The sequence below is a fragment of the Chanodichthys erythropterus genome, chromosome 22 (assembly GCF_024489055.1).
Source record: "Chanodichthys erythropterus isolate Z2021 chromosome 22, ASM2448905v1, whole genome shotgun sequence".
Classification (NCBI taxonomy): Eukaryota; Metazoa; Chordata; class Actinopteri; order Cypriniformes; family Xenocyprididae; genus Chanodichthys; species Chanodichthys erythropterus.
Window position 1 is genome coordinate 31,445,972 of NC_090242.1, and position 22,451 is coordinate 31,468,422.

At 39.4% G+C, this 22,451-nt stretch overlaps 2 protein-coding genes across 4 annotated transcripts in view; both read right to left on the bottom strand.

Annotated features, from left to right (window-relative positions):
• Nucleotides 1-21,839, bottom strand: part of LOC137012689 (fulditoxin-like) — a 101,942-nt gene extending 80,103 nt beyond the window's left edge. The window contains exons 1-4 of one of the 3 annotated variants that reach the window (XM_067376081.1): nucleotides 21,645-21,834; nucleotides 21,451-21,570; nucleotides 21,199-21,321; nucleotides 20,548-20,861 (exon numbers count right to left, since the gene is read on the bottom strand). In XM_067376081.1, coding sequence (XP_067232182.1) covers nucleotides 20,827-20,861; nucleotides 21,199-21,321; nucleotides 21,451-21,570; nucleotides 21,645-21,693 — 327 coding nt within the window. In that variant the 5' untranslated portion in view covers nucleotides 21,694-21,834 and the 3' untranslated portion in view covers nucleotides 20,548-20,826. Of the gene's footprint in view, nucleotides 1-20,547; nucleotides 20,927-21,198; nucleotides 21,322-21,450; nucleotides 21,571-21,644 lie in introns of those variants that run through there. The other 2 variants (XM_067376079.1, XM_067376080.1) reach the window with 2 other exon arrangements.
• Nucleotides 12,677-14,667, bottom strand: LOC137012683 (urokinase plasminogen activator surface receptor-like). Its single transcript, XM_067376065.1, has 5 exons — nucleotides 14,579-14,667; nucleotides 14,367-14,486; nucleotides 13,964-14,095; nucleotides 13,657-13,764; nucleotides 12,677-13,337 (listed from the first exon to the last, which is right to left on the bottom strand). Exons 1-5 carry the CDS (start codon nucleotides 14,625-14,627, stop codon nucleotides 13,147-13,149), a joined length of 600 nt encoding a protein of 199 aa, XP_067232166.1. The 5' UTR covers nucleotides 14,628-14,667; the 3' UTR covers nucleotides 12,677-13,146.
• Nucleotides 21,840-22,451: the final 612 nt, after the last annotated feature.

The window sequence follows — 22,451 nt, forward strand, 5'->3', positions numbered from 1 at the left end:
CTTTAGCTTAAAAAGGAATTGCAAGAAATGTATAGGTTTACTAAAACCATCTTCCTTAAAGTCATAGTTGACCTAAAATTGGAAATTCTATCATCTTTTAAAGTCAATTTTATTTATATAGCACTATTAACACAACACATGTTTGCAAATGAGCTTTACATAATTTCAGTATGAAAACAGAATAATAATAATAATAATAATTATTCTGCCCTCGTAAAAGAGTTCCCCTTCTTAACTAGGCAGATAGATAACTCCTTCCACAGGGACGTTGAATTAAAGCATGGATTTATTATGACCACCACTTCAAATATGTGGAACAGAGTAAAACTGAAATACATAAAAAATGAAAAAATAAGTTTCTAAAGAACGTGCATTAAAGAAATTTAACAGTTCAAATAAGGGATAACTGCATATACTATACACATTAATAAAGCAGATGCATGTAACACTGTACTGAAAATAATCTCTCTAAATATGAAATTTGTCCTCAATAACATCACCAATAACAATATAAGATGATGATAACGTTCTTGTAAGCACTTGTAATACTTACAGACAAAGCTTCTTTAAACGATTGCAAAGATGATGAAAGGATTGAAAATAGCTGCTTTAACCGTGTGACTATCAGCATCAACTGAGTAAAACAAGATGGCTGCTATTAAGGTCAGAGGTTACTATCAAAAACATAGAATAGCACCACCTAGTGGCTCAAAAATTAAACTACACTAAAGTACACTGGAAACAGTACACTCCCCGTCTGGTATCTGGTAAGATGCCATCATTAAGCATAATAACATTTATCTATTCAGTCCCAGCAGACAGCAGTAAAACGACGTCCGATATAGGTCGCAGGAACACCTTAGACGATCCATCTTTGACCACTTTGACCTCAACTTTCCTTACTTTCCCATCTCTCCCGGGAAATGTCTCTAACACGATTCCCATTGGCCAGTCGTTCCTTTTCGCTTGAATGTTTTTCAGTAGCACAACATCTCCTACTTGGAGATTGGAGCTCTCATTCTGCCATTTTCTACGGTTTTGCAAGGTTGCGAGATATTCCTTTCTCCAGCGATTCCAGAATGTATTGGCCAAGCTTTGGACTTGCCTCCACTGACGAATGAAGAGGTCCCTTTCACCAAATTCTCCTGGTGGAGGAGGAACTGCGGAAGTCTTTTGAGTGAGTAAAGTTGCTGGAGTCAGAATGAAAGGAGCGTCTGGATCTGTAGAAACAGGTACCAGGGGACGAGCATTGACTATAGCTGTGACCTCAGCCATGAAGGTGGTCAAAACCTCATGGGATAATTTTGAAGGTCCAAGTTTTTGTAGCATAGATTCAAGGATCCGTCTTGAAACCCCGATCATACGTTCCCAACTCCCACCCATGTGAGATGAGTGAGGAGGGTTGAACACCCAAGAGCATCCACTGTCACTCAGATACTCTTGTACCCTTCTGTCTTCTGTGACTGACTCCATCTTCAACTCCTTGCATGCTCCAACAAAGTTGGTGCCACAGTCCGACCGCAACTGTTTTGCTGGACCTTGAACAGCAAAGAATCTGCGGAGAGCATTTATAAAGCTGGAGCTATCCATTGACTCTATGACTTCAATATGTATGGCCCTAGTGCTCATACATGTGAACAGCACTGCCCAGCGTTTTGAGTTTGCTTGTCCTCCTCTGGTTCGACGTGAGGTGACCATCCAAGGCCCGAAAACATCTAACCCTACATAGGAGAATGGAGGGTCCATACTGAGCCTTTCAGGAGGTAGGTCAGACATCTTCTGAGTCAAAATCTTTCCCCGCAGTCTGCGACACTGAAAACATTGAAAGATCACACTACTGATGCGTCTCTTACCACCTATAATCCAAAAACCAGCCTCTCTCAATGCACCCTCAGTGAAGATGCGCCCCTGATGTGCAACTTGTTTGTGATAATGTTGAATGAGTAGAGATGTGATGTGACAATGACCAGGGAGAATAAGAGGACACTGTTCGTCCCTCCCAAGGTTTGCTTGTGAAAGGCGTCCACCAACCCTGAGTAAGCCAGATTTATCAATGTAGGGGGATAGATTGAAGAGAGGACTTTGTTTGGAAATCACAGTGCCTACTTGAAGGCATTTCAGCTCCTCTGAGAAGGCTTCTGCTTGTACACTGTGGATAAGAATGGACTTGGCCTTTTCCAGATCTTGGACTGAGCAGGGCTTAACGCATATATGCCACCCCCTGCAAGTGCTCTTGCCGCTATCCTGCTTAAAGGAATGGGTTATGTGCACAAGTCTTGCTATTGCACGAGTTAGCGATCGCCAGCTTGAGAATCTTTCAAATCGTTTGGTGTCCAACTCCTTACTTGAAGTATGTGTAGCACAAGAAGTGACTTGGGGACGTACTTCAATGTCTTCTTCTGGGTCTATCATGCTGAAGAGACTAGTGTCAGTTTCAGGTGATGTCGTCGTAAACAAGAATTTTGGACCAGTCAACCACATACTATGGGGAAGGTCAGCTGCCAAAACTGATCTTGTGGCTTGGTCGGCAGGGTTTTGATCGGTAGGTACGTATTTCCACTGCTCAGGGCATGTAGATTGCCGTATCCTTTGCACCCTGTTGTTAACATACACATAAAACTTCCTGGATTCATTACAGATGTAGCCTAGGACAACCTTACTGTCAGAATAAAAAGTCACAGCATCCAGTTTGGTGTCGATCTCATCTTCAATTGTTTCAGCTATTTCTACAGCCAGAACAGCTGCGCACAGCTCAAGTCTGGGGACAGAGATCTCAGGGCGGGGGGCTAGTTTAGCCTTGCCAAACATAAAACCAACTTCTACATTACCACTTGCATTGGTAACCCTGCTGTAAGCGACAGCTGCAATAGCATTTGTGGATGCATCACAGAAGACGCACATCTCTTTTCTTTGTGCTTGACAGAGAGAGATTGTAGCATACGTGCGGGGAATCTTGACATGCTCAAGCTCTTTTAATGACTCTCTCCAAACCTTCCATTCCTTAAATTTCTCGTCTGGTAGAGGTGTGTCCCAGTCACAAGACTCTGTGGTTAGCGCTCTGAGCAGGAGTCTGCCCTGAATTACGACAGGTGCAGCAAAGCCAAGTGGGTCAAACAAACTGTTGATCGTTGACAGAACCCCACGTCTGGTGTAAGGTCTCAACTGGTCTGCAACCTGGAAGATGAACATGTCTTCAGACATGTCCCAACTCACCCCCAAACTTCTCTGAACTGGTGGGAGGCCAGTGCTCAGATCTAGATTCCTTAACTCCTTTGCAAGATCTTCTGCAGGAAATGATTTCATAACTTCCACTTTATTGGAGGCAATCTTGTGAAGATGTAGATTAGACAGAGCCAGCATTTCCTGAGTGGCCTTGAGCAGCTTGATGGCTTCCTCTTCTGTGGAGAGAGAGATAAGGCCATCATCCACATAAAAATTCCTTTCCACAAAGTGCCTTGCCTCGGATCCATAGTCCTTTTCACCTGCGAGGGCAGCCCTCCTGAGCCCATATATGGCAACTGCTGGAGACGGACTATTACCAAATACATGCACTCGCATCTGGTACTCCAGCACCTTGTTGTCTAAGTCATTGTTGTCATACCAAAGGAAGCGCAGAAAGTTCCGATGCTCTTTTGCGACCACAAAGGAATGGAACATTTGCTGGATATCTGCCATCACTGCCACACGTTCCTTCCTGAACCGCAGCAGAACCCCCAAGAGGCTATTGTTTGCGTTAGGGCCAGTAAGGAGAACATCATTTAATGATACACCTTGATGTCGAGCACTAGAATCGAATACCACCCTTATCTGGCCGGGCTTCTTTGGATGGTACACCCCGAACATTGGCAGATACCAGCACTCTTCATTATTCTGCAATTGTGGTGCCAACTCTGCATGCTTATTCTCAAATATCTTACGCATAAAATCCACAAAGTGTTCCTTTACTTCGGGGTGTGTTTTTAGTTTGCGAGTCAGTAACGTGAGCCGGTTGTTGGCTTGAACCTTGTTATTTGGAAGGCGTTGCCGTGGGCTACGGAACGGAAGTGGGGCAACCCAGCTATTTGACTCATCCTGATGGAATTCTCTTTCCATAATCTTCAGGAAGGCAAGATCATCCATAGAGGGAGCTGGTTTATCGTCATACTTTGTGTGGCAGAAAACTGACTCTCCTATCGGACATTCATTATGCATCAGCAAACTGCTCTGTTTAGGGTTCAGAGTGGAGGATTTCTGTGGCTCATTGTGAAGATTGAAAAAGTCCTTTACATGCATACTGTTTGGACATGGACTCATGTAGCTGGGGCGCCCATTTCCTAAAATATGAGTTTTGAAAACATCAACTGATGAAGGCTTGTGAGCTCCGTTAAGGCATACATCTCCAACTATCACCCACCCAAGGGCCAACCTCTGTGCAAAGGGAGCATATTGTGGTCCGTTGCATTGCTCCAGCACCTTGTGTGCCTGAATGAGGTCTCTTCCGAGAAGAAGCAAAATTTTGGCCTTTGGATCTAGACATGGAATCTTGGAGGCTACTGATTTTAAGTGGTTGTGGTATTTTGCAGCCTCTGGAGTAGGAATCTCTGCTCTGTTGTTTGGGATGAGGTTGCATTCAATAAGTGATGGAAGAGCAAGGCGTGTCTGTTCATCAAAAGACTCCACCATAAAACCTTCAGCTCTACGCCCTTCAGCTTCTGTGATGCCTGCACACGTCCTAAGTGTGTAAGGTGCTGTATTGTCTGCAACATTAAACATCTCGAAGAAGGCAGATCTTGCCAGAGATCTATTACTCTGATCATCTATGATTGCATAAACCTTTTGTTTGTTCTGAGGCTCACCTTTTGGATACACATTTACCAGGCAGATCTTTGAGCAGGATTTTCCGCTGCTATGATCTCCACATACTTGTGTGCAGGTGGATGTGGCGACTGGGGAAGGGGGCTCTTCTTGCTCCCCGCCATAGTTTGTAGAGGGATTGGTATCCTCCTTTTTTGACCAGGGGGCTGGGCCATTGTGAAGTGCGGCTATATGCTTGTTGCTGTCGCATTCAGAGCACTGGATTATTGCCTTACAGTCTTTTGCCTGGTGTGTAGTTGAGGAGCAGCATCTAAAACATATCGAGTTCTCTCTGAGGTAAGCTTTGCGTTCCTGCAAAGTCTTTTCCCTGAAACCTCTACACTTTCTAAGGGGATGTGGCTTTTTATGGATTGGACATTGTCTATTGAGGTTGTCACTTGCCTTGTTAGATTCATCCCTTTGTGTGGCATTGTCTATTTCTGTTTTGTGAACGGTGATGGTAGTTCTGATTGCCTTTGTTGAAAATCTATCTCCTTTAAATGATGTAGCATTATGCATACTCATGTTAAAGCTGTGATCATTTCTCATGCGGGCCTCACAACAAATGAAATCGCAAAAGAATGAAAAGGGGGGGAAGCTGACACCATACTCATGCTTGTAACGAGTTCCCTGCAACATCCATTTCTCTTGTAGACTGTATGGGAGTTTCTCTAGAATGGAGCTGATGCCTCGTGCAGTATCCAGGAAGGTCAAGCCAGGTAGATAGCCTTCAGTTTTGGCTGCCCGCAACTCAAGAAGTAGGTCTCCTAGCTCTCTGAGACGTAGAGGGTCTTTGTTAGACAGCTTTGGGAAACGTTCAAGTTTGTTAAAGAGAGCTGCCTCAATGGCTTCGGCAGAGCCATAGCATTCCTCCAGCCGTGACCAGACCATGCCGAGGCCAATGTCTGGATGATTGATGTGGACTGATCTGATGCGCCTTGCTTGTTCAGTAGAATCTGGGCCAAGCCATTGTATAAGTAAGTCTAGTTCTTCACTAGGCTTAAGATCAAGTCCCTCAATAGCATTGCAAAAGCTGGACTTCCAGGCCCAATAGTTCTCCGGCTTATCATTAAATCTTGAAAGTCCACCTGTCAGAAGATCACGGCGAGCCAGGAACTTTGCAAGCTCAAACACATCTGAGCGAGCAGTATGAGACTCCTTGTGATGAGAGGGTGAGCAGCTTGTCAATTTAATGTTGTGTCTAGGAGACGATGCATCATGTAATGCAGAATTAAACTGTGATGTGTTCCCACCTGCATGTTTGTAGGATTCAGCATGAATCTGCATGGTGTGGGAGCTGAGGGGTGTTACAGTGTGTGCAAGGTCACGAGTTGGAGGCTGTCTCTCTGGCAAGTCCTGAAAAGGGCTACTCTGCACGAAAGGTTCAGGCTGTGGCAGATCAACACAGTATGGAGCTAATGGCTTGTCTTCATTGGTTTCTGCAAGCATTGGTATCTGTACCTCTTTATATTTATGCTGATCTTCTACATATTTCTCAGTCCTTTTCAATGAATCATTTGAAGAATGACACTCTTTGCCTTCAGACAGCCGTTCAGTGTCCCCTATTTCTGCAGCTGCCTCAAACACTGATGCTTCAGCTGCAGCAGCTTCTGCTTCTCTTTGTTGGTGGAGTGCATTCAGTGTAGCCTCCAAACGAGTCTCCTCTACTTTAAGCTGTGCTTGTACTTGAGCTTGTTTCACTCTCACCTCTATCTCCTTTTGCGCGTACGTGGCTCTAGTCAGTGCTGCTTCTGCCTTTGCGCGAGCCTCCAATGCGGCTACACTTGCTGCTGACTTGCTTGAGCGTCTTGATGATCGCGAACACACTGATCTGGTTTTCAGACTATGTTTCTCTTTCGAAGACATTCTGAAGTGAAAGCAGAACTTGAAATCCTATTCACTGATGCAGCAATCAATGTTAATTGTCTTTTTACTATTCTGCCCTCGTAAAAGAGTTCCCCTTCTTAACTAGGCAGATAGATAACTCCTTCCACAGGGACGTTGAATTAAAGCATGGATTTATTATGACCACCACTTCAAATATGTGGAACAGAGTAAAACTGAAATACATAAAAAATGAAAAAATAAGTTTCTAAAGAACGTGCATTAAAGAAATTTAACAGTTCAAATAAGGGATAACTGCATATACTATACACATTAATAAAGCAGATGCATGTAACACTGTACTGAAAATAATCTCTCTAAATATGAAATTTGTCCTCAATAACATCACCAATAACAATATAAGATGATGATAACGTTCTTGTAAGCACTTGTAATACTTACAGACAAAGCTTCTTTAAACGATTGCAAAGATGATGAAAGGATTGAAAATAGCTGCTTTAACCGTGTGACTATCAGCATCAACTGAGTAAAACAAGATGGCTGCTATTAAGGTCAGAGGTTACTATCAAAAACATAGAATAGCACCACCTAGTGGCTCAAAAATTAAACTACACTAAAGTACACTGGAAACAGTACAATAATACAATAATAAAAACAATAAGCCAATGTTTTTATCATTTTTATTATTATCTGGGGGAAAAAATCGCTCAGGGGTGTGTTTCCCAAAAGCATCGTTAGCCAACTAACATTGCAAGTTCCGTCGTTACTTAGTTCAACGATTTGGTGTTTCCCGAAACCATAGTTCAAACAAACATTCGCAAACTGCATCTCAAACTTGTGTGGTTGGAACGACAGCTCTCGAGAAGCATAGTTTCCTGTTTTTATGACATGTGGACTTAATAAATCATTATCTTGAGCAAAATAAGCAAGCTGACAGTAAGTACAGTATATATCTTTTATTTAGAATATATATAAATGTAATTTATATATTTTAGTTTGTCAAGAGCACCGTTTTTGAAAAGTGTGCATGTGCGTAGAATTAGTCCTCTAATGCCATGGCTGTAATTTAGCCTATAGCAGAAATTCTAGCATTAATTCGATCTCAAACGGATTCATTATCACCACCTGCGTGACGTGCAGGAGTCAGAGGCGGAGCCAGAGTACCCAAGGACAGGGATGACACTGATGAGACCAAGGATAGAGATGACCCCAGAGGGAGTAAGGAGCCCGCTGTAGCCGTAGGGGAGAGACAAAGCACAGTGGACGGCTCAGTTTCCGTGGCGTAGGCAGAGTGACGACAGACCAAGGGGGAGCCGGCGGGATGAGGGAACCTGGTGGAGTCACTTGGATGAGGGTCTTCGGAGGAGTCAGGGCGGAGCCGAGATGGAACGAAGGGATTCGAGGAGCCACCGGATCCTCCTTGACAGGTGCTGCTGTTGGTTGCTCGACCTGTGGCTCAACATCCTGACAGGGTGTCCCCGGGTGGGATAGGGTCCCTATTGAAGTCGATCAACCAGTCCTCTGCTTCCATTCCCTCAACCACAGGGTCACAGGCTCACACCACTGGTCAGAACCACCTTGGGGCACTGCATCGGGGGCGATGGCAAGTTCTGTTTCCTTTTCCTTGGGCTCTGGCTCGCTCGTCATGGGGGGCTCACGTGATCTCCGTGGTCGGATGGTTTGCTCTGGGTCTGGCTGCTCTCTGGATCGGGATGCGATGCTCTCCAAATGCCTAATGATGGTCTCCCTCCAGGATGATTGTAGTTGGCCCTGATCCAGAAAATAGGCTTCAGGGTCTCGTCATTGACAAAAGTTAACACAAAGGTAAAAACATTTGTGCTCTCTCGAGCCAGGACGACAAATTTTGCCTGGTCGTCCATTTTGGGTGGTCCGATTCTCTGTGAAACTTGTGTTCAGGCAGGTGTAATAGTTTCTGTAAATAGTTGTGGGATAAATCATTAAGTTATATTTATGGTTTTTTTGTGCCTTTATTTGGAGAGGACAGTAGAGGGCAGACAGTAAATATTGGGTAGAGAGAGGGGGGCAGGATCAGGAATTTACCTCAGGTCGCCGTGAACACATTTGGGCCACATGTCAGCGCACTAACCACTAGACTATCGGCACCGACAATCTTAGCATTTTTGATATGTTTATGAAGGAAGCTACAACAGAGAGAGAAAACAAAATTGCTCCACTGTACAACAGGTGGTTAAAGTGGAAAAAAATTCAATTTTTGTCAACTATGTCAGTTATTATGTCTGATGGTTGAGATGGTTGTGCTCTCAAAAAGTCTATATGATTTAATATGGCATATGGGGAATCAAGTATTACAGTAGTAATACTTTGATTAAGTATTAATCAAAGTATTACAGTAGCTGCAATTCAGCATACATGCAGTGCTTCCCACACATAGACTTTACCTGGGCAGGACGCCCAAGTATGTTAACAGCCGCCCAAGTATATTTGGTGACACATTTTTGCTTTTATTGTTCTTATCCACTTTTACTTTTTTATCCACCCGAGATATAATGAAACCATCTGCATTCAATTTAGATACTGTTCACATGTTGCGTCTAAAAACGCGTGGACAATGTCAGCCACGGTACTTTCTCCTCTTTTCAAAAGCGCTCGTCGCAAGCGATCATGAGCCGCGTTCTCCATGAAGACGAATACGTTTCAGCAAAGGATAAATGTATTTCCAGACCTTGCATTAGCTTTACTACTGGATTATACTACTACTTATGGAGATGAGAAATAAAAAAAACCCACCCTGTACAGGTATGATCAGCTGTTAGTCCATCTTGGCAGAGTTTTCGATCTCTATTTGAGTGCATTCGTCCCGCATCTACATATAAAATAATGAAATTGAGCGCACAAAAGATGCGACGTGAACGGCCCCTAACTAGGTAGGCTATTGGAAAGTCGCCCCTCACTCTATGCGTTTTGTACCTGCTCGTTCAGTGTGCGCGAGAATGTTTACTCCCACTGACAATTCCACAAGTGCTGCAAAGACCTTCAGAGACGCGGTGGATGCGCACGCGTGATCATGTTCCTTCCACATTGCCACATCCAGAAAAATTAATGGATCTCTATGGGTCCTCTGCTGGATATATATGGTAATTACACTAAAAATGTATTTCCTACAGATTTGTCTAACCAGCAGATTACAGAATTCTGCCTCTAACACCTAGATCAATATCCAGAAACTCTTAATTAATTTGGATCATCATTAAAAAAAAAAAAATTCTCATAAAAATGTAATATTTCATAAGCATGCACATGGTGTAGTTGAGAAATTTTGCGGTAAATGGATAAAAAAATACTTCATATCCCCCAAAACACAGCATAATCTGTCAAAATTAATTTCAATAAATAAAAAATATTTTTAATATTTCAAACCTGTAGGAAGCACACACATACACAGTGGATCGACACGATTCATTCTGTTTAAACAGTTTCTTTTTTTCTGAAATCATTAACGATCAGACTTTAGACATTGTAAAAGAAAAAATCTTTAATGACCCTTGAACACATCAGAGTGAGTTTAATCATTTTGATTACATGCACAAGCATGTCACTAAAACGATAAAAGGATAATTACTAAAACGATAATTACAATCAGTTCAAAAATGATCAATACAAAACAAAAACTGCTCTGAAATAACAAGTAAAAGATGCATACCTGACATTAGAAAAATACATTATAAATATATTAGGGCTGTCAATAGATTAAAAAAATTAATCAGAGCACAAGCATTTAAAGGGGATGCATGCTGAATTGGTGCATATTTAATGATGCCCCAAAATAGGCAGTTAAAAAATGAATAAAAAAAATCTATGGGGTATTTTAAGCTGAAACTTCACAGACACATTCAGGGGACACCTTACACTTATGTTACATCTTGTGAAAAAGGGTTCTAGGGCACCTTTAAATAAAATTTTCCTGATAATTTACTCACCCCCATGTCATCCAAGATGTTCATGTCTTTCTTTCTTCAGTCAAAAAGAAATTAAGGTTTTTGATGAAAACATTCCAGGATTATTCTCCTTATAGAGGACTTCAATAAACCTACAGATGGATGAAGGTCCAAATGACAGTTTCAGTGCAGCTTCAAAGGGCTTTAAACGATACCAGACGAGGAATAAGGGTCTTATCTAGCAAAACGATCTGTCATTTTCAAAAATATACAACTGTATTTACTTTATAAACACAAATTATAGCCTTGCACGGGCTTCTGCTTTCCGTAGTCTTCAAAAAGCTTATGCCGTATGTCCTGACCTACACCTTCATTAAACTTCAGTGTGTTGTGTTAATTTTGATTTAAAAAATATGTTGTAGCTCGTATTAATTTACCAAAAATATCATTGCGCCTGCTGCACTCATGGAACGGCAGCAAAGTTCCTTGATTATTACGCCGGAATGAGAGTATAGTTTCTAGCCATATCGGCCTAGAAAATCACAACTTTTCATTTTCCGTCTGTCTTAGTACACGATTTAACTACAGAAGAGTCAAGTTTTAAATAGGAAAAATACTGAAACTCTTTGGTCATTTTTGAGCGAGATGCTAACGGTCTAATCAGATTCAATGAACTTTGCTAAGCTATGCTAAAAGTGACCCAGAGATTGGCTGAATGGATTCAAAAACGGTAAAACTCAACTGTTTAACTCTAGGGGAGATGGAAAATGAGCCTATTTTCAAAAAAAGTGGAGTGTTCCTCAACATTCACTTACACACAGTTCAGTGAGCTTTTATAGAAATTCACAGAAGTTATTAAACTTCAGTGTGTTGTGTTAATTTTGATTTAAAAAATATGTTGTAGCTCGTATTAATTTACCAAAACCTGGTTTGTTACACACAGTATTGAGAACCAATAGTTCACATACTTTTGAATGGGGCCATTTTACTAAATTCAGCATTTTTTTTGTCTTGTGAACTAAATGCAAACATCTTTTATGTAAAATATCTCACTCAGGACAGTACTAAATAAATTATTATTTATTTACATTTTCACAGATCCTGCAAGTGATTCACATACTTTCTCTTGCAACTGTATGTGTGCTGCTTCCTTTCTGTGTTCTGCCCGCTTTCCTCATTACGCTACACGTCAATATTGATTTGTGTTTTTACTAATGTCTATATCTACCCCAACCCTAAACCTACCCTTACAATAATGCAAATATAGTAATTAAATGACAGTATTGACGTGCGCAATAGCTGTAGCTAGCTCCACTAGTGGAGGTGACATATTTACGCCCTTGAGTGGAGCTCCACTCGCCCCTCAGGCTGCAGCCTATTGCAAAGAAATGTAAAAACACATAAAGGTAAAAATGTAGAAATGAATAAATGTGGAAATTAACAATAAAGAAATGTATAAATAAATAAAAAATTAAAATGAATAAAAGAAAAAATAAATAAATGTGGAAAAAAATAAATATACATAAATAACGAAATAGATGTATAAATAATTTTTTGTTTTGCTTTTCTATGTATATATATATATATATATATATATATATATATATATATATATATATATATATATATATATTATTTATTTATTTTTAATTTCGGCAGACTTGGCATTCTATACAAAGTGACTCAAAATGAGCAAGTTCATTATTATGAAATTCTTTCAATATTTCGACAGACATATTCAATGTTTCTTTTAACTCTTGCAGGGAGTTTAACATGTGGGTTCGGGGAAACCTCTCACTTGGTACATTACAATATTAAAGGTTTATTATGGATGATTGTTTCCCACAGAATAAAACATTTAAAAAGACAATTGCGTATTTTTTCTGAGAAAACGTCAGAATTGCGAGATATAAACTTTTAATATTTTATATTTAGTTTATATCTCGCAATTCTGACTTTATAACTCACAACTGCAACTTTATTACATGCAATTCTGAGATTTAAAAAAAAATCTGAATTGTGAGATTAAAAAGTAGTAATTAACTTTTTTATTTTTTATTATGTATCATTAGCATCAAGGAATGAGAGACACAGAAAGTGGGTTTGAGACAATGTTTATTCATTGGAACAAAATAAAGAAAGACATTGTTTGCTTCTGTGGACTCTGTACACATGAAATCTTGCTCACTCCTGTTATCAAAGACAAAGGCTTAAAGAAAAGCCGTAACAATTATTAATAGAGCTCAAACTATCAAATTGCTATTTATTGTCAGATATAATAATCAACAGAATTTTAATTGCATGATGTGCATGAGGTAAAATGATTAACATTTACAAAGTATTTGTAAAATGTTATCATATCTGATTATTTCTCTTGTTGCTTTTGTGATCTTTAAAAATCCTGATATTGAGAACGCAATTATTGTTTTACAAATTTAATACAAAAAATAAACAGATGATTTATTTATTGAATCAATAAAGAAATAATTCTAATATCTTCTTCTGATAGATGATTTGATATGTCTCATTGTAGGATGAAGAGCTGCTGGATTCAGTGCAGCAGGAAGTAGGAGAGCAGAGAACAGCAGAGGAACAGGAAGCTCTGGGAGACACTCTGAGAACCGTTACACAGGTTCCCACTACAACATGAGACGCTCACAACATTTCTAACCGCTGTTGTGGCATCACAAAAGGATTTAGAGATACAGCCTTTTACCATCGCTGTCAGGCTTCCAGAAGTATCTGATGAAAAGAAAGAAAAGAAAAAAAAGGTTGATTAAGTCTATGAGCAACCATTTGTACTCGACCCACTCCTAGCAGGATTTGAACTGTGGTCTCCGGCGTGGGAGGCGGGCGTGCTAACGAGGAGGCTAAAGACTGTAGTCTGTAGCGACAGTCGCTAGAGTGCCTCTTGAGATCAGCGGGGTTTACACGCACTACATTTACTGGCCTACAACAGTTACATAAGCTCGGCATTGGTATATGATCTGTGTCATTTGTTTAAACCTAAGAGAGTTTAAAAGATCACGACTTTAATCTTCTTCCTTTTTCAGATTCTCACCTGTTGCTGTAACGCAGCGGTCTTCGTCTCCTGAACAGCTCAATATGGCTGAGCAGCTCTGACCATCACAAGTGTAGCATTTCTTTCCATTCGGGACATTAGAGGGTTCTACAGGAGGAAATCACGTATTCTTTTATATTCTCATATCTAATACAACACTCCTTGAGCAGAAACAACTTAGTTACTGCTCAATTCAATCAGTTCACGGCGAGTCACACCCTTTTATTTTCTGATTAAATGTCCTTTGAAGTAAGATGAGTGTTGACTTTACAGAATAGTTATTTGCACAGTCGTTGAAAGACAATACCTGGAGCATCTTGTCGGTTACACAGGTCTCTGTTACAGCAGGATGTAGCTGTCCTGACAAGGCCAAAGTTTATGGACCCATTTTGACAGACAGGAACACATCCTTTAGCCTGCACTTTAGAAGTAATGTCACCTAACATATGAATGAAACAGAAAACATCAATTAAAGTGGACAACTGATTTATAAATGTCAACATTTAGCACTTTTTTTTATTTGTTTTTAAATACAAATCATAACAATCTGAGGGAAAACAAATAAAAAAAATCTATGTAGAATATTTTGTGATTGAAATTGTAAATTCCATCAGAAAAATGAATATTTTGTTCTGTTGCAGTTCGAGCGAATTATAGCAGCATCTCCATTAGTCAAATATAACAGTAAATTTAAGTCATATTGGACTTACCAACTTTTGTTATCCCTGTTGAACTCTCGCAGTGAGTAGATCCACTGGGACATGTTCGTTCTGTTTGTCCCGCACAAGAACCCGTCTGACTCATACACTCATAACAGCGGAGAGAGTGTCCTGTAGTAATAAAACAGAAACAGTGAGAGAGAGAACATCTAATGATCTGTATTAGTAATCAAAAACATCACTAACACTATTTGTCTTTGTACCTGCAGTGAAAAGAACGAAGAGAAGAAAAACTGAGATTTGCAGATCCATCTTTGATCAGGAGGAGAATGTAATAACGCACCTGTTTCAGTGCCCATTTTATAGCTTATCAAAAGGGGAGGATCTTTATGATAAAATGAAAGTCTAACAGAAGGCAGTTCTTGTAACAGAAAATTAAAAGGAAGGCATCAAGGTTTAAAAAAGAATTGCAAGAAATGTATAGGTTTACTTAAACCAACTTCCTTAAAGTGTAGTTGACCCAAAAATGGAAATTCTGTCATCTTTCATTGTTGATGTCAATTTTATTTATATAGCACTATTAAAACAACACATGTTGACCAATGAGCTTTACATCATCTCAGTGTCAAAACATAATACAAGAATAATACAGTAATTCTTCTTCTTATTATTATTATTATTATCAACAAGACAAATACACCATGGCAAACAACTGTCTTAAGTTGTATTTTAAAAACATGTACAGATTCAGGATCCCTAACATGCAAGAGTAAACTATTCCAAATCTTGGTGCTACTACCGAAAATGCACAATTCCCTTTCTGGCTTAACTTGGAATTTTAAGTAAATTTTGAGTTGTTGATCTCAATGTTCTTCCAGACTGATACTCAATTAGCAAATCAGATAAATAAGCCAGTGCAAGGCCATGCAAAGATTTATACACTAATAAAAGATGCTTAAAATCAATCCTATACTGTACAGGAAGCCAATGTAGAGAGACCAAGGATGGAGTGATGTGTTTACGGTTTTTAATCTCTTAAACTCCGGGACCATTTTGGGGATTCCCACCTGGAATTGGCCTACCCAAATTGAAAAGCTTCCCATACCCACATACAGTGCTCTAAATACAAAATTGTGCTGTCATTTTACAGGAAACCCTTTGAAGTTACATAAAACACTGCTGAAAGTGATTTAAAAATAAAAGAATAAAAAAATATATATATATTTTTTAAATTCTTATTTGAAAGAATAAGGCCTTGAGTGCTCTAGCACCTGCACATAGATCTATTTGTTTCCTCTAGTCTAGATTTCAGCAAATAATGGGAAAAAATTATTTTGTCTCTATCATATTGTATGCAAGAGTTATTCAAATGCACCTGAAGGGAAGAATATAATGATCCTTTGGAAGATCATTCGATCTATGGATGTCACACAATTAATCTACATGGGCAAATTCCTTGGAATGAGAGATTTCTTGTGATATATGACTTGAATGTTTTGTGTATCATGCGTATCATTCATCATTCATCATGCGGAAATTTGTGTCTGGGACCAATGCATATGTAAACTCAATTTTACTGCTTTTTTTATCATAAAAACAAAAGTTAAAAGTATTCTCTGTAAAGTTTTGATTCTAAGATTTCAAATGATACCAAATATGGCAGGGGTCGACAGGTAAGTTTGTCTTTGGGCCAAAAATATTCCTTGTCTGCTTTTTTCGGGCGATTCGACATGTTGAATCAACGTTGGAGCTCGGTCCATTGGGCCATCTGATCATTCTGACTGGCCATTCAGCTACTGCCACCTGCTGGCACGGAAAGGCATTTCATCTTGCCCAGGCGCAGAACGACGTGGTGCTTGGCCATCGGCTATCGAGCATCGGTTTGGTGTGTCAGGGAAACTTTGAACCCAGACGCTGCTGACGTGAGCCAACCCCACAGTCTGCTTTCGTCACCACTAGTTCGTCAGTGTCGGCTTGGCGTGTTCCTGCCTTTACAGTGTATTTTGTAACTGGTGTTGAGCTGTTTAAATCCTGTAGGGCAGTTATTAACAAAAATCCACATTTGTGTGGTGGTGTCCGGGTTTTACATTGGATAAATTAATAAAGCAGAGTAGTGACACTTAACCTGTCAAGTATCTTCATTCACCAGCTTGCAACACAGACAGTTTTGCTAAAACACACATATGTAGGAGATGCGGAATGGATAAAAATGACTCAAAAAATAAAAGAAGACTTGAATAAGGTCATTAATGGCATGTTTGAGTTACGCTCATAAACTCATAAACTGTGTATCATTTTAATTTCGTAGGACAGATGCTTGACTATCCTTGTAGAACGAATTACAGTAATCAAGTCTTGATGATATGAGAGCATGGATTGCAAATTCAAGGCTCTTAAGTCAGACATGATTTCATCTTGGCCAAATTTCTCAAATGAAAAAAAAAACTTGACCACATGATTTATCTGTGTGTTCAACTTCAGGGAGCTATAAACACCCAAGTTTTTGACGCATTCTTTAACATACATTGACAGTGGGCTGAAACTGAACTCTGCTGTGCCCCTGGCTCCTCTGCTGGTGTTTGCTCAACCTGCGGATCGATGTCCTGACAGGGCGTCCCCAGAGACAGTGCAGGGCTGCAAACATCCAGAAGCGATGGAGGACTGAGCTCTGTGGCGGTGGAAGTGACAGGAGACTGGACATGATGATATTAAACAACGATGAAGATTCAGATATCGGGTGGGAGTTGACAAGTCCCTGACGAAGTCGATCAGCCAGTCCTCTGCTTCTGTTCCCTCGTCCACTGGTGTCACAGGCTCACACCACTGGTCAGAACCACGTTGGGGCGCTGCATCTGGGGCCATGGTAAGCTCTGCTCCCTTTTCCCTGGGCTCTGGCTCATTCGTTGTGGGTGGTGCTGCTCGGTCTGCAGGGGGCTCACATGATCTCCGTGGTCACCGGTGTAGAAGCTTGCTCTGGCTGCTCTCTGGATCGGGACACAACGCTCTCCAAACACCTAACGATAGTCTCCCTCCAGGATGATTGTAGTTGGCCCCGATCCAGAAAAGTGACTTAAGGGTCTCGTCGTTGAGGGGGCAGTTGATGGCGAGATGACAAAAGTTAACAGAAAAGGTAAAAAAGTTTGTGCTCTCGTGAGCCAGGATGATAATTTTTGCCTGGTCGTCCATTTTGGGCAGTACGATTCTCTGTAACACTTGTGTTCAGGCAGGTGTAATAGTTTCTGTAAATAGTTGTGGGGTAAACATTTTTAATGTTTATGAAGGCAGCTACAACTGAGAAAGAAGAAAAAAAATGCTCCACTGTACACAACACACACAAAAAAAATCAATTTTATCAATTCTATATTACTGAGCAGAGTAAGTACTTTTAAGTTGTAAAGAATGTCTTTGGACACTATAAAAGTCAAATTCTTTAATGATCCTAGAACACATCAGAGTGAGTTTCATCATTTTGATTATATTCACAAGCACTAAAAAGATAAAAGTTTTTTTCCAAGTTTTAAAAAGATCAAAGTATCATGCCAATTACACAATCAGTTCAAAAATGATCAATACAAAACAACAACTGCTCTGAAATAACAAAAGATACATACCTGACATTAGAAAAATACATTATATATATATAATTTTTCTTCTGATGTCAGGTATGCATCTTAAATTAGAAAAACATTGATCTTATATATTTATTTATTTATTTATTTATTTATTTATTTATTTATTTATTTATTTATTTATTTATTTTTTTAAATCCATCCATGCATTTTCCAAACAAATTAAAGAACAAAAAAGTGGTCTAACACAAACAAAGCACAGAAAAAAAGGTTTAAAGGAAAATGTGATGGAATCCAGAAAGGGACTAAAGTCCCATTAGGGCAAGTCCTTGGCAACAAACTTTGAAATGCCTCTGGGGCAGCTAATTCAGTCAGATCTTTGAACATAAAATTCTCCAAAGCTGTTCACCAAGTTTATGATTATGTATTTAATAATTAACTCAAAAGGAAACACACAGGATTACCATAAGCACCTAATATTAAAATGCAGTACCCAACACAATGAACTGAGGAAGCAGGAAACGAAGGGCTCACACAGAGAGACATAATGATTGACAGGTGATAAATGTAATTATTAACTTAAGGGAACTAACTTGGAATTAATAAAAACTGAACTGGAGACACAAATGACAAACACATGGAAGCAAAAAGGCAAGTAGCATAATCCTGACAGGCATGAAATTAAATAGTTTTGAAACAAAAACGTGTCATTTATATTACGCATGTGACAATAATCCACTGGAGGAGAGTTGAGTTGTTCAGTTTTATTTAACCAATGTGAGGCTGCGGAACTTAGTTCTCCAGAGATCCTGACAATACAAACACATACAGGAATCTGTCTCCATATCAACGCTATTTCACGACCAATTCGTACTTATTCTACGAGGTGGCTATTTCGTATAAATTCATACGACCTCACTCGTGCGAATTCGTACGATTTGTCTAAACCCCAGTGACGGTTAGGTTTAGGGGCGGGGTTTGGGGTAGGTCATTAGTATGAATTCATACGAATTTGTCAACTCGTAAAATACATACGATTTAGCAAAAAACGTATGAATTAGTACGAGTGAGGTCGTATGAATTCATACGATTTAGCCACCTCGTAAAATACGTACGAATTGCCGTGAGATCGGGTTGCCATATCCCACATGCAGAGCGAAGATGCGGGAAATAGGTGAAGGTGAAGAGGGTAAATATGTCAGTGCAACTCAAGGCCACAAGAGCTGGTGTAGGTGCATGCAGCGTTTGCACAACATGGACTTTCCTTTTGTCTTGCCACGACAATTAAAATTAGCATAAGATGACAGATTTTATATCTCTTAATATTATATAAATGTGCAGTAAAAAAAAGTTTGTTAGTTTTTGTATTTATACATTTTAGCACCATCATATCCTACTATTCATATGCATTAGAAAGTAAAAGTGAAAAATTGAAGTGAAAGTGACATGTGTAGGCCAAGTATGGAAACCCATTCTCTGAATTTGTCCTCTGCATTTAATCCATTCAAGTTAGTGCACACACATCAGGAGCAAGTGAACACACGCATACTGCAAACTATGATACACCCGCAGGGGCGCCGCTAGCAATTTTGGGCCCTATGAAAGAATATGAGGTTGTGGCCCCTACTGAGGGTTCAGTCAGATTCTGTGTTGAATGAAGAACTGATGACAAACTTGCATGGTTTGAATCTTAGTGGGTAAGTTAAGCACATGGCTGGGCTGCAGGACAGGCCCAGGCCCACAGGCCTTGGCTGACCTAAAAAAAGTCAGTTGCTACTGTAACACTCGGATTTGTGTCTTAAGGAATCCGTGCTTACCGAGTATTATGCGTGGGTTCATGGCTATTTTCTGTATCTGTTGTGGCCACCGGATAGAGGAGTCAGACCAAGACTTCTGTGCTCAGAACTCAGTTTATTTCAACATTTCTTTAACTGTGACTCTGAATCGTCCCACCCGATTACAATGTGCGTTCTTCCCGAACCATCTCTCCCGCGCTCTCTTCCCGTTCTCCCCTTATCCTCGCGTACAATCTAACTTTATTTAATTACGCTCGCGATATCTCGTGTACAATCTAACTTTATTTAAACCTTCCCATTTCAATTCTTACACTACCATCACCTGTCTGGTTACCAACATTTAGGTTTGGAACAACTTTAGGGTGAATAAATGATGACAGAATTCAAATTTTTGAGTGAACTATACCTTTAAGGCTCTGGTCAAACACTGTGTGGTGTGTACCTGCCCCAGCAGCTCCCTCTTGTGGGCTTGAGTTAAACATACATATATTTTGTCGCCCTCTTCAGGCAAAGATGGAGCACAAACATAAATGTTCACTACAGTGAAGAGTTTACTACAAAAAGTAGGTTTGTGGGATTGTGGAGCCTATCCCAAAACCCTGGACAGATGGCCAGTCCATCACGGATAAACTAAATAATACTACAAATTTCATTAGTAAATACTGGACTGCTAAACTTTTGATTATTTTTGGGTTATTTCAGTTCATGATATTGCATCATTTCAGATCACATGGACAATTTTGCAGTCTTTCTGGATAAAATCTAAATATCTTTAATGTCAATGTGAGCAGTTTTGTATTATAGTCATGCATTTCAACCTTTTTAAACTTTACTAGTTGAACAACAAATTTCCAGTCACAGAATTAACTGAGAAAGATGTCTAATACAAACAGGTGTGTAAATATTTTATTACAGCAGCTTAGCACACTCTTGTTCCTTAATTCTTTATTACATTCTATAATAACTTTTATTTTATGTATGGGAAATGTATAAATCTGATGCAGTATTTTGTTTAATATTTATGTATTTAATAAAATACATACTTCATAATTCAACTCCTTAAACCAAAGTACAGCAGAGCAACAAACAAGCTTTATTCAGTAAATTAAATCAGTTGTGTCTCATATTCAGTTTTTGTGCTGATCTTCACTGTAGAATCTGAAGTCTTGAATCTGGACTCACTGAAACAGGAAGTAGAAGAGCAGAGGAGAGAAGAGCAGGAGGAAGCTTCCCTTAAATACTCCATCTAATCAAGATGATGAAGAAATTATTATTGATTAATACTACTAATAATAATAGTTATTAAAATGGCATGTTTGTTGTTGATCAATTTCATCAAATTTTTTTAAAAACAATAAAACCTCTCAGAAAGCACTTGACTAATTCATATACTTTACACTATTCTGCTCTTGATATTGTGCATCTTATAAACCATCACTTGTATATTATTATTATTGTTTGTTTGAATTATTGAATGACTTGTATAAATCATTTCCTCGTTTTATGTTACTGTAATACCTGCTGCATTGCAAAGGTCAGTGTCACAGCAGTGGAGAGACAACATCCCTTCATCTATCTGATGGGTCCCTGGTACACACTTATCTGCACACACTTTAGATGTGAAGAATACCTTAGATGAACCTGCAAAAAAGACATAAACAGCCATATAATAAGATAAAACTATACCAAGATTTGCAGTTATGTGAAGAGATCCACAAGTAAACTTTCTCTCCAGCGGTACTTTCACTTTCCACTTCAAACTGAACTTACCAACTGTTTGTTCCAGTACACTCCTCGCACATTTAGAAAATCCAACTGGACATGTCTCCACTTTTGCTTTACAGGAACCCGTCGAATCAGGTAAGCACGAGTAACACTTGAGAGAATTTCCTTAAAAACAGAGAGAGACATTCAGTGATCTCAGTGTACCAAATAATACATTCAATACTTGCTGTTTTTTGTACCTGCAGTGAGAAAAAAGAAAAGAAGAATGACAGAGACTCGCAGATCCATTGTGTGTCAGGAACAGAATGAAATCACAATACTTCCATTCCTTTTATGTCTGTTAAGGCTTGTTGGGAAACCATGTAAAGTCCTTAAGGCAGTTCTTAAGTCCCAACATGGTCAGTCAGCAATGATGCTTCTCTGCTCAGTCTGATGGTTGAGTCATTGACTGTTTCCTGTTCCATGTTCTACAAGCTGCTCTGTGTTCACATATTGCTAATGACTTTGGCAGTTTGATACGCACTCCGATCTTCTGCTGTAGAATCACAGTGCTGCTGTAATCAATAATGTAAATCTAACTCAGAGATTGGGCTCTAAATGAGTTCAGTGATTCAAGTCAAATAATGATTATGTGAAAACATAACCAACACCTGATCATTTCTCTTTACTTGTCTGGCTGTTATGACTCAATCAACAGCCCAAACAAACTCTAATATTAATATCAGGCAAGGGTCAAGAGCTCAACTAAAGCAAACACTCATCTCCACGAAGGTGGCTTAAAAATTGTGATTTTCTCCTTTGGTGATTCTGCGTGTTCGTCTATATCGGATGTCCAGAAGACGTCAAAAAAAGACGTCATAAAAACTTCATTCTGGCCCCTCAGAGGACGTCTTTTCAACCTGAGACAAGACCTCAAAAAGACGCCTTCTGGACGTAATTTGCTCAGTGGGAAGAGAAAACAAATTAAATATCAGAAATCTATGCAGAAGATTTAAGATTTAGTCATAAAAACACCAGTAAATTTAAATCATATTGGACTTACCGAT